This window comes from Schistocerca gregaria, chromosome 7 (genome assembly GCF_023897955.1).
Source record: "Schistocerca gregaria isolate iqSchGreg1 chromosome 7, iqSchGreg1.2, whole genome shotgun sequence".
NCBI lineage: Eukaryota > Metazoa > Arthropoda > Insecta > Orthoptera > Acrididae > Schistocerca > Schistocerca gregaria.
In genome coordinates, this window is record NC_064926.1 from 275,492,253 (window position 1) to 275,509,844 (window position 17,592).

The 17,592-nt window shown below is 41.1% G+C and overlaps 1 protein-coding gene across 1 annotated transcript in view; it reads left to right on the forward strand.

Annotated features, from left to right (window-relative positions):
• The window catches only part of LOC126281215 (katanin-interacting protein-like), a 288,539-nt gene that overhangs the window by 75,257 nt on the left and 195,690 nt on the right, over positions 1 to 17,592 (forward strand). The window contains exon 5 of the mRNA XM_049979962.1: positions 10,520 to 10,717. Coding sequence (XP_049835919.1) covers positions 10,520 to 10,717 — 198 coding nt within the window. The remainder of the gene's footprint in view (positions 1 to 10,519; positions 10,718 to 17,592) is intronic.

Consider the following 17,592-nt stretch of genomic DNA (forward strand, 5'->3'; position numbering starts at 1 on the left):
AAATGAAGGGTCAGCTAATCTAAAAAAAAATCCTTGTGTGCAATCCACACACAGTCACCACCTAGGTAGCAGCCTCTGATATGTAGTACCCACCCAACCCCTTTCAGGGAGCCCAGGAATTTGCAGCCTAGCTTTTCACAAAACCCTTGAAGTCGTTGGTTAAGTCCTTCCCGACTCAAGACTAGAGTGCCACGATCAGTTCTGGGGACAGTGCTGCAAATCGTGAGCTTCATTGAAATTCCATGCACAAGGCTGTTATTCTCAGCCTTAGAACCAGTCTCTGGATTGATTGAAGTATGACCTCAGAGTCCAGATGACGGGCATTGTTTGTTTCAGTGTGTGCTACATCTGCAGTTAGTTGCACCCTGTTCGCTCAGTGGCTGCTGGAATAGCGTCTTCAGCAAGTTGGAAGAGGGCTCCAGGCATATGCCTTAAGTGCACCTGGTGTTCCTTCCTGTCTTTTCCTGCCATTTGCCATTTGATAGCCAGTAATCATTAAAACAACTGTTAGGATAAGAGAGGTAATACATAACTGTTTCTCTGTAGCCCGTCTGTGTGTCATCTCTGCTCAAAATTTGGGGATGTTAAGAAGAATGTTAATTTTATTTTTGTTGTCTTTGTCTGTTGTCTGGAGTCCAACTGCTTTAAGATCTTGCTGAATATCTTGGATCCACTGTCCTCGAGTCTTCTTTCTAAGATTTCCCGTCACAAGTTGTTGTAAACTCCAGTTCTCCTGCATTTGTAAGGTCTCAAAGAAATAAGAGATTCTTTTCTTCTTCAATATGCTGTTGATTGGGTCAATTTCTCAATAGATAGTTCCATTGGGCAGGATTTTCCAGGCTCATTTGATCCGGTACTTTTTATTTATGCAAGTTCTGATGATAATTCTTTCAATTTTGAGGAGGTGATCAGTGTTTTGCAAGCATAAGTAGCTTCTGGGTGAGTTGCAGTTTTGTAGTGTTGGATCTTAGTGTCTATTGACAAGCATTTAACCACATGTGAAAATGAGCTTTTTTCTTTTTGTGTGTCATCAATCTTCTGACTGGTTTAATGCGGGCCACAATGAATTTCTGCCTTCACCATCCTCTTCATTTCTGAGTAGCACTTACACCCTACATCCTCAGTTACTTGCTGGGTATATTCCAATCTGTGTCTTCCATTACAGTTTTTACCCTCCACAGTTCCCTCTAATACCATGGAACCATGGAGGTTATTTCCTGATTTCTTAACACATATCTTATCTTCCTGTCCCTTCTTCTTGTCAGCGTTTTACATATCTCATTCTTATCTTATTAGTCCACCTAACTCTTTTAACATATTTCTGTAGCACCACATCTCAAACCGTTCTATTTTCTCTTGTGCTCTGATTTTCCACTGTCCATGATTTACTACCATACAGTGCTGTGCTGCAAACGTACATTATCAGAAATTTCTTCCTAAAATATAGGCCTATGTAGACTTCTCATGGCCAGGAATAACGTGTTTGCCTGTGCTTTTTGTATCCTCCTTGCTTTATACATCTTGGGTTATTTTACTTCCAAGGTAGCAGAATTCCTTAACCACAACTGCTTTGTAATCACCAATGTTGATGTTAAGTTTCACACTGTTCTCATTGTTGTTACTTTTCATTTCTTTTGTTTTTTTCTGGTTCACTCTCAATCTATGTAATGTACGTACAAAACTTTCATTTTTTGTCATCGATGAATCTTATCATTGGTATCCTTTCACCAAAAACTTTCGTTCTTTGTCATCAGTGAATCTTATCGTTGGTATCGTTTCACCCTGAATGTTAATCTCACCTTTCTTTTTATTCTGTTTAGCAATGTTTCTTTCCCACTTAAGTTGCACCTAATGATTCCTCCAAGATATTTATAAAGTAGAACTATGTTAATATTTTGTTTGTTTATGAAGAGTTTACTTATACACTGGGGTTTCAAGATTGTGATTTCAGTTTTCTCGGAGAAAACTTATAACTCTTTTTCTTTAAGACAATTTTTTGAAAGCAATGCTCTAGGCATGAATTTCTTCCATGTCAAGAGCTAAGCCAGCTAAATTATCTGTGAACCCCAGACTTTGTGTTCTAGTGGATGATTTTGCTCCAGTTTTGATTTTAGATGTGTTTTATTTTGCCAACTCTTCATTATGTAATCACTTATTTGTATTTTCTCCTACCAGTCGCTATTATTTGTTTTGTGTTTAATTTAACTTATTGCAAAATGCTTCAAGCAAGTTCTGCTCATCTTTGGGCATTTATACATACAGAAAATTGTTACTTGAAAACAAACTGACTTAAATTAACATAGGACTTCTCTTTTATTGTTCACCACTGGTGTGGCTGTTGGGGTATTTGGAGGGGTAGGTGGGACAGTGATTGGCCAGAAATTGATGTCCAGTAATGTCTTCTGCTGGTCAGGAGCTGTGTCTTGTTTATTATGACTGATCCAACATCCTTTGTGAGATGCAAATAGTTTTCCATCCTTTGTTATGGTGTGAAAATTGTGTGAACACTTTTTTACATGACACTTATTCACTTACAATTTTGGCATCCCAAAGCTTAGTTTGCAAAACAGCAGAAGACATCACTGGACATCAGTTTCTGCCTAATCACTGCCAGCCTCCCTCCATATACCCCAAGAGCCACACAAGCAGTGAACAATAAACAAAAAGCCCTATTTTCATGTAGCTTAAGACATTTTTTTAAGTAACAATTGTCTCTATGTAAAAACACCTGACTATGAGCAGAACATGCTTGAAATGCATTGGACTATGTTAAATTAAATATAAAACAAATAAAATTGACTGGTAGCAGAAGGTACAAATAAGGAATTATTCCGCACAGTCTTGGTTCCCAAATTTTGCCAGAATGACCACAAGTAACTTTATTATGTAATCAAGGGCTACATTGAAATAGCAGATTGTCTAAGACCTGTCTTTATTGTGAAAGCTTTTGAAATTTCTTCCCTGAAACTTTTCCTTGGAATTTGTTTTGGTTAAAATTAGTTTGATGATTTTTATTTATTTTGGATGAAGACCATATGACATGAGGCTCTTTAAAAGAGTGGATCTATGGATATTATCATATAATGGGAAATCCAGGATGGAATGTAACAATATTGTGAAAAGGAAAGTAGCTATTCACCATATAGCGGAGATGATGAGTCACAGATAGGCGCAACCAAAAGACTGTCACAAATATAGCTTTCAGCCAGTAAAGCCTTCTTCAAAATTAGATGACAAAAACACACATAAACACTCACACAAACACAACTCACACACACATGACTGCAGTCTCAGGCAACTGAAGCCACACTGTGAGCAGCAGCACCAGTGCATGATGGGAGTGGTAACTGGGTGGGGATAAGGAGGAGGCTGGGGTGGGGAGGGGGAAGGATAGCAGGGTAGGGCTTGCGGACAGTGCAGTGCTGCTGGGGAGTACGCAGGGACAAGGCGGAGAGAGGGTAGGGCAGCTATGTGCAGTTGGGAGGTTAGATGGAGGGCATTGGAGGGGTGGGAAGGGAGGGGGTAACGAAAGGTAGAGAAAGATTCAGTACAATGGTGGAATGAAGGCTGTATAGTGGCCAAATAGGAAAAGGAAAGGGGCTGAATGGGTGAGAATAATGACTAACAAACGTTGAGGCCAGAAGGGTTATGGGAACATAGGTCATATTGCAGAGAAAGTACCCATCTGTGCAGTTCAGAAAAACTGGACTTGATGGGAAGGATCCATATAGCACAGGCTGTGAAGCAGTCATTGAAAAGAAGGATGTCATGTTTGGCAGCATGCTCAGAAACAGGGTTGTCCACTTATTTATTGGCCACAGTTTGTTGGTGGTCATTCATGCTGACAGACAGCTTGTTGGCTGTCATGCTCTCATAGAATGCAGCACTGGTTGCAGCCTATCTTGTAGATCACATGACTGGTTTCACAGGTAGCCCTGCCTTTGATGGGATAGGTGATGTGTATGGCCGGACTGGAGTAGGTGGTGGCGGGAGGATGTATGGGACAGGTCTTGCATCTAGGTCTATTACTGGGGTATGAGCCATGAGGTAAAGGATTGGGAGAAAGGTTAGTGTAGAGATGGACGAGTATATTATGTAGTTATGGTGGACGGCAAATACCACTGTGGGAAGGGTGGGGAGAATAGTGGGCAGGACATTTCTCATTTCAGGGCATGCCGAGAGATAGTTGAAACTCTGGCGGAGAATGTAATTCAGTTGCTCCAGCCCTGGGTGATACTGAGTTTAGAGCGGAATGTTCCTCTGTGGCCGGATGGTGGGACTTTTTGTGGTGGTGGGAGACTGGAAAGATAAGGTATGGGAGATTTGTGGTTTTGTATAGGGTTGGGAGGGTAATTACAGTCTGTGAAGGCTTCAGTGAGACCCTCAGTATATTTCAAGAGGGACCGCTCGTCACCGCAGATGCGACGACCACGGATTTGTTTGTAGGTAATGCCTTCAAAGGAGAAATAATTGTGGGTGAGGATGTAGTTGGTCATGGTGACTAGGAAGGAGGTTGTTGGTTTGGAATCCGTTGGGCGTTGGGAAAGGTAGTGTTCAATGGCAGTATGGCCATAGGCATTAGGGATGTTAGTGTAAGGAGAGGTGGCATCAATAGTGACGAGCATGGCAATGTGCAGTAAAGGGACAGGAACTGTGGAGAGTTGGAAGAGGAGATGGTCGGTATCTTTTATATAGGAGGGTAGGCTCCACGTAACAGCCTGAAAGTATTGGTCTATGAGACTTTAGGAAGCATGTATAAGGTAGGAGTGCGGGTAGCGGTAGGGGAGAGGTTCAGGGTTGGGAGTAAGGATTTGAGAAGTGACTGGAGATACAGCTGGATTTCTGGAATGGGATCAGTGTGGCAAGGTTTTTAAATGGATGTATTTGACAACTGGCGGCGTCCTTCTACCAGATAATCCTTGCGGTTGAAAACAACAGTGGTGGAGCCTTTATCCGCAGGTGTGATTATAGGGTCGAGATTAGTTTTTATAAGGTGGACTGGGGTTCTTTCTGTGGCAGCAAAGTTAGTTTGCACGTTGAAGGATTTGCAGAATGATGGTGATGCAAGGTTTGAGGTTAAGAAATTGTGGTAAATTTAACAAGGGGTGATTTGGGGGCAGTGGGGACGGATCACAGTTGGATGGAGGAGTGAACTGAGTTAGGCAGGGTTCAACATTGGTCTTTGGTTGAGTCTGATTGGTAGGACAAGGCTGCATGCTTGAATTTGGGATTGGGGCAAAAGGTGAGGCCTCTGGAAAGGACTGAATTTCTGTGCGGCTAAGGCTTCTGGAGGAAAGGGTCATCTACATCTACATCATTACCCTGCAATTCAGATTTAAGTGCTTGGCAGAGGGTTCATCGAACCACAATCATACTATCTCCCTACCATTCCACTCCCGAACAGCGTGCAGGAAAAACGAACACCTAAACCTTTCTGTTCGAGCTCTGATTTCTCTTATTTTATTTTGATGATCATTCCTACCTATGTAGGTTGGGCTCAACAAAATATTTTCGCATTCGGAAAAGAAATTTGGTGACTGAAATTTCGTAAATAGATCTCGCCGCGATGGAAAACGTCTTTGCTTTAATGACTTCCATCCCAACTCGCGTATCATATCTGCCACACTCTCTCCCCTATTACGTGATAATACAAAACGAGCTGCCCTTTTTTGCACCCTTTCGATGTCCTCCGTCAATCCTACCTGGTAAGGATCCCACACCGTGCAGCAATATTCTAACAGAGGACGAACGAGTGTAGTGTAAGCTGTCTCTTTAGTGGACTTGTTGCATCTTCTAAGTGTCCTGCCAATGAAACACAACCTTTGGTTCGCCTTCCCCACAATATTATCTATGTGGTCTTTCCAACTGAAGTTGTTCATAATTTTAACACCCAGGTACTTAGTTGAATTGACAGCCTTGAAAATTGTACTATTTATTGAGAAATCGAATTCCAACGGATTTCTTTTGGAACTCATGTGGATCATCTCACGCTTTTCGTTATTTAGTGTCAACTGCCACCTGCCAGGTCTATTTAGGTTCTGGATTCTGAGTGGTGGTGGGAGGGAGTTTTGTAGAGTGGGGTAAATGTAGTAGGTCTGCAAGAAAGGGTTTGTCAGTTATGAGAGTACATGGAGGAGGTTTGGAGGATGTTGTAGAGTGGATGGACAGTGGTACTCCAAAGCGGGAGATGGAAGTGAGTAGGGTGGAGGAATTTTTGAGGTGGCATTTGCATGTTGCTCTAGTTCCTGGAGGGAAAGAGTTTCAGTATGTGTTATATGGGTTCCACGACTGTGGGATTGCATAGCAGGAGAGTTTTGTGGATGGAGAGAATCTACTGCAAAGAGGTTTGGACTTGGTTGATATGGTTTTGCAAGACTATGCTGGTGAGGGCTAAGGATTGGTGGAATCTGAGCAGGTGGAGGTCATTGTGGAAGAAGGGGTGACAACCGGAGGTGGGTAATTTGATGGTAAGGCCATCTGGGGGAATTTCATGAGCCAAGCACCAATGCAGGAACAGTATATGGAACTGGATTCTGCCTAGGGATGAGGAAACTTTTCTGTATTGATGCAGATGGAAGGAACAAGAATCCATGGTGGTGGAAAAAATGCGAAAAATTATGTAAATAACACAGACCATGAGCAAGTCCAACTATATCGTCACCCACAATTACTTTTCCTTTGAACGCATTGCCTACAAACAAATCCAGGGTGTGGCTATATGCACCCACATGGCACCATCCTAGAACAACCTATTCAAGGGCCATATAGCTGAATTCTTTCTCAACACCCAGAATCCTAAACCCTTCATTTGGTTCAGATTCATTGATGACATCTTTGTGATTTGGATCGAGGTTTGGACAACCTTGCCCACATTCCTCCAGAACCTCAACAACTTCTCCTCCATTTGCTTCACCTAGTCCTAATCAATCCAACAAGCTACCTTCCTAGATGTTGACCTCCACCCCAAAGATGGCTACATCAGTACCTCCATCCATATCAAAACTTACTAACCACCCGCAATACCTCCACTTTGACAGTTGCCACACATTCCATACTAGGAAGTCTCTTCCATACAGCCTAGCCATCCATGGTTGTTGCATCTGCAGTGATGAGCGGTCCCTCTTGAAATGTACTGAGGGTCTCACTGAAGCCTTCGCAAACTGTAATTATCCTCCCAACCTTGTAAAAAAACAAATCTCCTGTGCCTTATCTTTCCAGCTGTGCCTTATCTTTCCAGTCTCCCACCACCTCAGAAAGTCCCACTGTCTGGCTACAGAGGAGCATTCTGCTCTAAACTCAGTACCACCCAGGACTGGAGCAACTGAATTACATTCTCTGCCAGGGTTTCAACTACTTCTCGGCATGCCCTGAAATGAGAAATGTCCTGCCCACTATCCTTCCCACCCCTCCCACAGTGGTATTCCACTGTACACCAAACCTTCACAATATACTCGCCCAATCCTTTACCCCTGTAATAGTCCTAGGTGCAAGACCTGTCCCATAATCCTCCTACCACCACCTACTCCAGTTTGGTCACAAACATCACCTATCCCATCAAAGGCAGTGCTACCTGTGAAACCAGTCTTGTGATCTACAAGGTAAGCTGCAACCACCGTGGTGCATTCTATGTGGGCATGACAACCAACAAGCTGTCTGTCCACATGAATGGCCAGTGACAAACTGTGACCCAGAAACAAGTGGAGAACCCTGTTGCTGAGCATGCTGCCAAACATGAATCTTTCATTCAGTGACTGCTTCACAGTCTTTTCCGTATGGCTCCTTCTACACTTACATCTACATATATTCTCCGCTAGCCACCAAGCGGTGTAAAGGCACAATTAGCGCCAAAGTCATATTTCCCCCCCCCCCCCCCTCCCCTCTGTCCCACTTGTGGATCACGTGAGGGAAAAACAACTGTCTGAACACTTCAGTACAAGCTCTTATTTTCCGTATCTTTGAATGATGATCATTGTGTGATTTGAAAGTTGGTGGTAATAATATATACTCTACGTCCTCGGTGAAGATTGCATTTCGGAATTTAGTGAGCAGCCCCTTCTGTTTAGCGCGTCTTCTATCTGCAAGTGTGTCCCACTTCAAAATTGCTATGAGGTTTGTAAGACTCTCATGATGGCTAAATGTACCAGTCACGAATCTTTCCACTCTTCTTTGGACCTTCTCAATCTCTTGAATCAGACCCAAATGGTAAGGGTCCCATACAGATGAACAATACTCCAAGACTGGACGAACTAACGTATTGTAAGCTATTTCCTTCATTGAAGAACTGCATTGCTTCAGGATTCTACCAATAAACTGCAATCTAGAGTTCGCCTTACCCGTTACTTGTGTAATCTGATCATTCCTTTTGAGATCATTTTGAATAGTCACACCCAGATATTTGACTCATGTTACATCTTCCAAAGACTGATCATTTATTTTGTACTCATACATTAATGGGGATTTTTGCCTTGTTATGCACAGTTGGTTAAACTTACTAATATTGAGAGATAACTGCCAGTCATTACACCACACATTTATTTTCTGCAAATCCTCATTGATTTGTTGACAACTTTCGTTTGATAATACTTTTCTGTAGACTACAGCATCGTCAGCAAACAGTCTAAGGCCGCTGTCAGTACCATCAACCAGATCGTTTATGTAAATCGTAAAAAGCAGTGGACCTATTACGCTGCCCTGGGGTACACCTGATGTTACTCTTGTTTCTTTTGAAGTTACCCCATTCAGGATGACATGATGCTTCCTGTCTCTTAGAAAACTTTCTATCCAACCGCATATGTCATTGGATAGACCATAAACGCGCACATTTTGTAGCAAGTGACAGTGCAGAACTGAGTTGAATGCCTTTCGAAAGTCGAGAAATATGGCATCAACCTGGGAGCCGGTATCTAGAGCCTGTTGTATATCATTCACAAAGAGGGTCAGCTGTGTCTCGCATGACCTCTGTTTCCTAAATCCATGCTGGTCTCTGCAGATGAGCTTCTCAGAGTCTAGAAAGGTCGTTACGTCTGAACACAAAATATGTTCCATGATTCTACAACAAATTGATGTCAGTGAAATTGGCCGGTAATTATGTGCATCCGATTTTCTACTCTTTTTATAGATTGCTATGACCTGAGCCTTCTTCCAGTCCCATGGAACTTTCCACCGTTTCAATGATTTCTGATAGATGACGGATGAGAATGGTGCTATATTTGTAGCATAGTCAACTCCTTCCGACCAACACCAGCTTTTCTGAATTGCACATGTGGGAACTTTCCCTGCAATATATCCTATATTCCCATAACACTCCTGTCCTCAACCTTCATTAGTCAACTGTCCTCTCCCATTCAGCCCCCTCTCTGTTTCCATTCCAGCACTACACAGCCCTCATTCTCCACCGCACTCAGTCTTTTTACTTCTCTCCTTTTCCACTATCCTTCCCCACCTCTTCGCTGCCCTTCATCTAATCTCCCGACTGTACATAGCTGCCCTAACCTCTTTCCACCTCACCCCTGCGCGCTCCCCAACAGCATATCACTGTCCAGCACCCCTACCCCACTTTCCCTCTCTCTCCGCACCTCTGTACATCAGCCTCCTCCTTACCCACACCCGACTGACACTCCCATCATGCATTGGTGCTGCGACTCACAGTGTGGCTTCAGTTGCCTGAGACTGCAGTCACGTGTGTGTGTGTGTGTGTTGCATTTGCGTGAGTGTGTATGTGTGTGTTTGTTGTCTGATTTTGATGAAGGCTTCGCTGGCCGAAAGCTATATTTGTGACAGTGTTTTGGTTGTTCCTATCTGTGACTCAGCATCTCCACTGTATGGTTAGTAGCAGCTTTCCTTTTCACAATATTGATGTTATCATATGTTTTTTTGAAATATATGACTGAAATAGAAAACGGTTTCCACCATACCCTGATTATATATTTCGTATAGTTATTGTAACTATATTTATTATTATTATATAAGGTGATAATTCAGTTAAGAGTTACAGTTATCTTTAGTAAATTCTTGCATTGTTTCAAGGGAATCAGACTTTTGGCGTGCAAGGACTTCTTGAAACTATTAGTTGTCAATGTTTCTACATTGATCTAAATTCAATTTAAGGCTGTTATTAAAATTAAGTTTGATTAATTTCGACTCATAGAATTAACATGTTGCCTCATACCCATGAACAAAAGTTCAGTTAGTCTATATTAATTGTGATTGACATATGTTTATCACAAACCAAGTTGTCACATCTGTTATTAATAAATCATCATCCCACCCTTGTCGATTGGTATGGATGCTGCTCAGCCCTTCAATAACTGCACAACTTAGTTCTACAATGTGTGATTCTTAAGATTTTGAGTCATGTGAAGTATCAGTAGTAATTTTAAGTGAGTAGGATATCAATTTATTGTTCTTCCATGTTGAATGTATTTCTTAAAAACTGCAAACAAATTATTGAACTGTTATTAGTTAATGTAGTAGCGTGCATAATGAATTTTTTCTAATCTTTTACTTTTCTCCATTGTAGATATCGGCAGATCCTGCTGACATAAACATTCTCCCAGAATATGGTAAGGATCCACGTGTCGTTACAAATTTGCTCGATGGTGTTAATAGAACACATGATGATATGCACCTATGGTTGGCACCATTCACTCCAGGATCAAACCATTTTATATACATAAGTTTCAAACAGTACACACAAGTGGCTATGATACGTATCTGGGTGAGTATGGCAAAAAAAAGTTATTAAGTACTATTTGCTGACAAAGTCAAATTTAAAAGGCTGAAGATCTGAAAGTATCACCAGTATTCTGAAAGAGACACAGGCAGTATTCAGTAATATCACAGACAGTTGCTTTAAGAAAATTTATTTGAAGTCTAAGGATTTAAGAAAAGTTGAACTACAGCAACAGGGGGAAAAAATATAAAGATAACAGAAAATCTTGGGTGTATGCAGTGGACCCATGATTATAGACTACCCTTATGTTGAGGAGCACATAGGCATGAAAACACGTAGAACATTACACAGGCTTACTTTTGGGGAACATGGTGACCATCTTGTAATTTTTATTTTTATTATGTATTTCATCCTCTGGACACACAAGTGGTATCATGGATGGTTTCGACTTAGTATCATATCATCATCAAATGATTTTAATGTGTTAGTAACAACAACAGAATGTAAGAGAAAGCAGAAAGTATCAAAAAGAAAAGAATGGAGAAAGAGAGTGATTGGATATTATAAATAAAAAGTGAGAGGATGGATGGCAGTAGAGCAAAATAGATCAGGATGCCAAGAACCAAAGACATCTTGGAGTCTCTACATGAGTGTTGGTTAAACAGATTAAAATTACCTGACTGATTAAACTAAATTGTTGCTTCTATTTACAAAAACCTCTAGCAATGATTTTCATAGAGCTCATGATAATGGGGAAAGCTGGGCTCTAGTTTCAAGTCAACTGTTAATTTGCAAACATGTCCTCTCAAGTCTCCAGTCCCTTTTTTACAAAGTGCAGTATGAACATTGTACTACTGGCTGAGAGCATAAGACACATTTTACTGTGTAATCAAAAACTGGAAAATCCAGGATGGGATAATAACAGTATTATGAGAAGATAGATTGCTACTCACCATATAGTTGAGATGTTGAGTTGTGGACAGGCACAACAAAATGACTGTTAAACAAGCAAGCTTTTGGCCAAAAAGATTGCTTCTGAATTAGTCAAAACACACACACACACACACACACACACACACACACACACACACACACACCTGACCACTGTCTCTTGCGGTCGAGGTGTCGAGGCCTTGGCAGCCAGAGACAATGGTCATGTGTGTGTCAGTTGTGTTCACGTGAATGCTTGTGTGTGTGTGTGTGTGTGTGTGTGTGTGTGTGTGTGTGTGTGTGTGTGTGTGTCTGTTGTTGTTCTTGTGAGCTTCAGTCCAAAGATTGGTTTGATGCAGCTCTTCGTGCTACTCTATCGTGTGCAAGCTTCCTCATCTCCAAGTAACTACTGCAACCTACATCCTTCTGAGTCTGCTTAGTGTATTGATCTCTTGGTCATCCTCTTCTATTTTTACCCTCCACACTGCCCTCCAATACTGAATTGGTGATCCCTTATGCCTCAGAACATGTCGTACCAACCCATCCCTTCTTCTAGTCAAGTTGAGCCACAATTTCCCTTCTCCCCAATTCTATTCAGTTCCTCCTCATTAGTTACACGATGTACCTATGTAATATTTAGCATTCTTCTGTAGCACCAAATTTTGAAAGCTTCTATTTTCTTGTTGTCTAAACTATTTATCGTCCATGTTTCACTTTCATACATGGCTACACTCCACATTTTTCTTACAGAAAAGATTTCCTGACACTTAAATCTATACTCGATGTTAACAAATTTCTCTTCTTCAGAATTGCTTTCATTGCCTTTGCTAGTGTACATTTTACATTCTCTACATTTTATATCCTCTACATTTTATATCCTCTCCACTTTGACCCTCATCAGTTTTTTGCTCCCCAAACAGCAAAACTTATCTTCTGCTTCAATTATGTCATTTCCTAATCTATTTCCCTCAGAATCGCCTGATTTAATTCGGCTACATTCCATTATCCTCGTTTTGCTTTTGTTGATGTTCATCTCATATCCTCCTTTCAAGACACTATCCATTCCATTCAACTGCCCTTCCAGGTCCTTCACTGTCTCTGACTAAATTATAACATCATCAGCAAACCTCAAAATTTCAATTTCTTCTCCTTGGATTTTAATTCCTACTCCAAATTTTTCTTTTGTTTCCTGTACTGCTTGCCCAGTGTACTGATTGAATAATATTGGGGATAGGCTATAACCTGTCTCAATCCCTTCCCAACCACTGCTTCTCTTTTGTGCCCCTTGACTTATATAACTGCCATCCGGTTTATGTAAAAATTGTAAATAGCCTTTCGCTCCCTGTGTTTTACCCCTGCCACCTTCAAAATTTGAAATAGAGTATTCCAGTCAACAGTGTCAAAAGCTTTCTCTAAGTCTACAAATGCTAGAAACGTATGTTTGTCTTTCCTTAATCTGTCTTCTAAGATAAGTCGTAGGGTCAGTATTGCCTCACGTGTTCCAAACTGATCTTCCCTGAAGTTGGCTTCTACCAGTCTTTCCATTCGCCTGTAAAGAACTTGTGTTAGTATTTAGCAGCCATGACTTATTAAACTGATAGTTCATTAATTTTCCCACTTGTCAACACCTGCTTTCTGTGGGATTGGAATTATTACATTCTTCTTGAAGGCTGCAGGTATTTCGCCAGTCTCATACATCTTGCTCACCAGATGGTAGAGTTTTGCCAGGGCTGGCTCTCCCAAGGCAATCAGTAGTTCTAATGGAATGTTGTCGACTCCCGAGGCCTTGTTTTGACTTAGGTCTTTCAGTGCTCTGTCAAATTCTTCATGCAGTGTCGTATCTCGCATTTCATCTTCATCTACGACCTTTTCCATTTCCATAATATTTCCAAGTCATCGCCCTTGTATAGACCCTCTATATACTCCTTCCACATTTCTGCTTTTCCCACTTTGCTCAGAACTGGTTTTCCGTCTGAGATCTTGATATTCATATAAGTGCTTCTCTTTTCTCCAAAGGTCTCTTAATTTTCCTGTAGGCAACAACATGAGGATGCAGAAGGCAATGGAAACCACTGCATTAAAGACACGTAACTTGTATCCACAGGACATGTTGCCTGTAGTTGAAGAAGTGTCATGATGATCTCTCCATTGGCAAAAGATTCTGGAATAGTCCCCCATTCGGATCTCTGTGAGAGGACTGCCAAGGGGGAGGTTACCATGAGAAAAAGATTGAATAATCAACGAAAGGCTAATGTTCTACGAGTCGGGGCTTGGAATGTCAGAAGCTTGAATGTAGTAGGGAAACTAGAAAATCTGAAAAGGGAAATGCAAAGGATCAATCTAGATATAGTAGAGGTCAGTGAAGTGAAGTGGGAAGAAGACAAGGATTTCTGGTCAGATGAATATCGGGTAATATCAACAGCAGCAGAAAATGGTATAACAGGTGTAGGATTCGTTATGAATAGGAAAGTAGGGCAGTAGGTGTGCTACTGTGAACAGTTCAGTGACCGGGTTGTTCTAATCAAAATTGACAGCAGACCAATAACGACAACGATAGTTCAGGTATACATGCCGACGCCGCAAGCTGAAGATGAGCAGATAGAGAAAGTATATGAGGATATGTAAAGGGGGACGATAATCTAATAGTCATTGGTGACTGGAATGCAGTAGTAGGGGAAGGAGTAGAAGAAAAGGTTACAGGAGAATATGGGCTTGGGACAAGGAATGAAAGAGGACAAAGACTAATTGAGTTCTGTAACAAGTTTCAGCTAGTAATAGCGAATACCCTGTTCAAGAATCACAAGAGGAGGAGGTATACTTGGAAAAGGCCGGGAGATACGGGAAGATTTCAATTAGATTACATCATGGTCAGACAGAGATTCCGAAATCAGATACTGGATTTTAAGGCGTACCCAGGAGCAGATATAGACTCAGATCACAATATAGTAGTGATGAAGAGCAGGCTGAAGTTCAAGACATTAGTCAGGAAGAATCAATACGCTAAGAAGTGGGATACGGAAGTTCTAAGGAATGACGAGATACGTTTGAAGTTCTCTAACGCTGTAGATACAGCAATAAGGAATAGCGCAGTAGGCAGCACAGTTGAAGAGGAATGGACATCTCTAAAAAGGGCCATCACAGAAGTTGGGAATGAAAACATAGGTACAAAGAAGGTAGCTGCGTAGAAACCATGGGTAACAGAAGAAATACTTCAGTTGATTGATGAAAGGAGGAAGTACAAACATGTTCCGGGAAAATCAGGAATACAGAAATACAAGTCACTGAGGAATGAAATAAATAGGAAGTGCAGGGAAGCTAAGACAAAATGGCTGCAGGAAAAATGTGAAGACATCGAAAAAGGTATGATTGTCGGAAGGACAGACTCAGCATACAGGAAAGTCAAAACAACCTTTGGTGACATTAAAAGCAACGGTGGTAACATTAGGAGTGCAACGGGAATTCCACTGTTAAATGCAGAGGAGAGAGCAGATAGGTGGAAAGAATACATTGAAAGCCTCTATGAGGGTGAAGATTTGTCTGATGTGATAGAAGAAGATACAGGAGTCGATTTAGAAGAGATAGGGGATCCAGTATTAGAATCAAAATTTAAAAGAGCTTTGGAGGACTTATGGTCAAATAAGGCAGAAGGGATAGATAACATTCCATCAGAATTTCTAAAATCATTAGGGGAAGTGGCAATAGAATGACTATTCACGTTGGTTTGTAGAATATATGAGTCTGGTGACATACCATCTGACTTTCGGAAAAGCATCATCCACACAATTCCGAAGACGGCAAGAGCTGACAAGTGCGAGAATTATCGCACAATCAGCTTAACAGCTCATGCATCGAAGCTGCTTACAAGAATAATATACAGAAGAATGGAAAAGAAAATTGAGAATGCGCTAGGTGACGATCAGTTTGGCTTTAGGAAAAGTAAAGGCACGAGAGAGGCAATTCTGACATTACAGCTAATAATGCAAGCAAGGCTAAAGAAAAATCAAGACACGTTCATAGGATTTGTCGACCTGGAAAAAGCGTTCGACAATATAAAATGGTGCAAGCTGTTCGAGATTCTGAAAAAAGTAGAGGTAAGCAATGATGGAAATAAAAGAAAGGTTCAGGAGTGGAATTAAAATACAAGGTGAAAGGATATCAATGATACGATTCGCTGATGACATTGCTATCCTGAGTGAAAGTGAAGAAGAATTAAATGATCTGCTGAACGGAATGAACAGTCTAATGAGTACACAGTATGGTTTGAGAGTAAATCGGAGAAAGACGAAGGTAATGAGAAGTACTAGAAATGAGAACAGCGAGAAACTTATCATCAGGACTGATGGTCACGAAGTCAATGAAGTTAAGGAATTCTGCTACCTAGGCAGTAAAATAACCAATGACGGATGGAGCAAGGAGGACATCAAAAGCAGACTCACTATTGCAAAAAAGGCATTTCTGGGCAAGAGAAGTCTACTAATATCAAATACCGGCCTTAATTTGAGGAAGAAATTTTTGAGGATGTACGTCTGGAGTACAGCATTGTATGGTAGTGAAACATGGTCTGTTGGAAAACCGGAACAGAAGAGAATCGAAGCATTTGAGATGTGGTTCTATAGACGAATGTTGGAAATTAGGTCGACTGATAAGGTAAGGAATGAGGAGGTTCTACGTAGAATTGGAGAGGAAAGGAATATGTGGAAAACACTGATAAGGAGAAGGGACAGGACGATAGGACATCTGCTAAGACATGAGGGAATGACTTCCATGGTACTAGAGGGAGCTGTAGAGGGCAAAATCTGTAGAGGAAGACAGAGATTGGAATACGTCAAGCAAATAATTTAGGACGTAGGTTTCAAGTGCTACTCTGAGATGAAGAGGTTAGCACAGGAAAGGAATTCGTGGTGGGCCGCATCAAACCAGTCAGTAGACTGATTTTTAAAATAAAATAAAATAAAATAAAGGGCAGTGTCTATCTTACCCCTAGTGATATATGCCTCTACATCCTTACATTTGTCCTCTAGCCATCCCTGTTTAGCCATTTTGCACTTCCTGTCAATCTCATTTCTGAGACGTTGGTATTCATTTTTGCCTGGTAATTTACTACATTTTTATATTTTCTCCTTTCGTCAATTAAATTCAATATCTCTTCTGTTATCCAAGGATTTCTACTAGCCCTCGTCTTTTTACCTACTTGATCCTCTGCTACCTTCACAATTTCATCTCTCAAAACTACACATTCTTCTTCTACTGTATTTCTTTCCCCCAATCTTGTCAATTGTTCCCTAATGCTCTCCCTGAAGCTCTCTACAACCTCTGGTTCTTTCAGTTTATCCAGGTCCCATCTCCTCAAATTCCCACCTTTTTGCAGTTTTTTTCAGTTTTAATCTACAGTTCATAACTAATAGATAGTGGTCAGAGTCCACATCAGCCCCTGGAAATGTCTTACAATTTAAAACCTGGTTCCTAAACCTCTGTCTTACTATTATATAATCTATCTGAAGCCTTCCAGTATCTCCAGGCCTCTTTCATGTACACGACCTTCTTTCATGATTCTTGAACCAAGTGTTAGCTATGATTAAGTTATGCTCTGTGCAGAATTCTTCCAGGCAGCTTCCTCTTTCATTTCTTACCCCCCATTCCATATTTACCTACTACGTTTCCGTCTCCTCCTTTTCCTACTATCGAACTCCAGTCACTTGTGACAAACTCCAGCATTACCCCTATTTTATTTTGTATTTATAACCCTGTATTCACATGAGCAGAAGTCTTGTTCCTCCTGCCACCGAACTTCACCAATTCCCACTATATCTAACTTTAACCTATCCATTTCCCTTTTTAAATTTTCTAACATACATGCCTGATTAAGGGATCTGACATTCCACATTCTGATCTGTAGAACGCCAGTTTTGTTTCTCCTGATAATGAAGTCCTCCTGAGTAGTCCCTACCTGGAGATCCAAATGAGGGACTCTTTTACCTCCAGAATGTTTT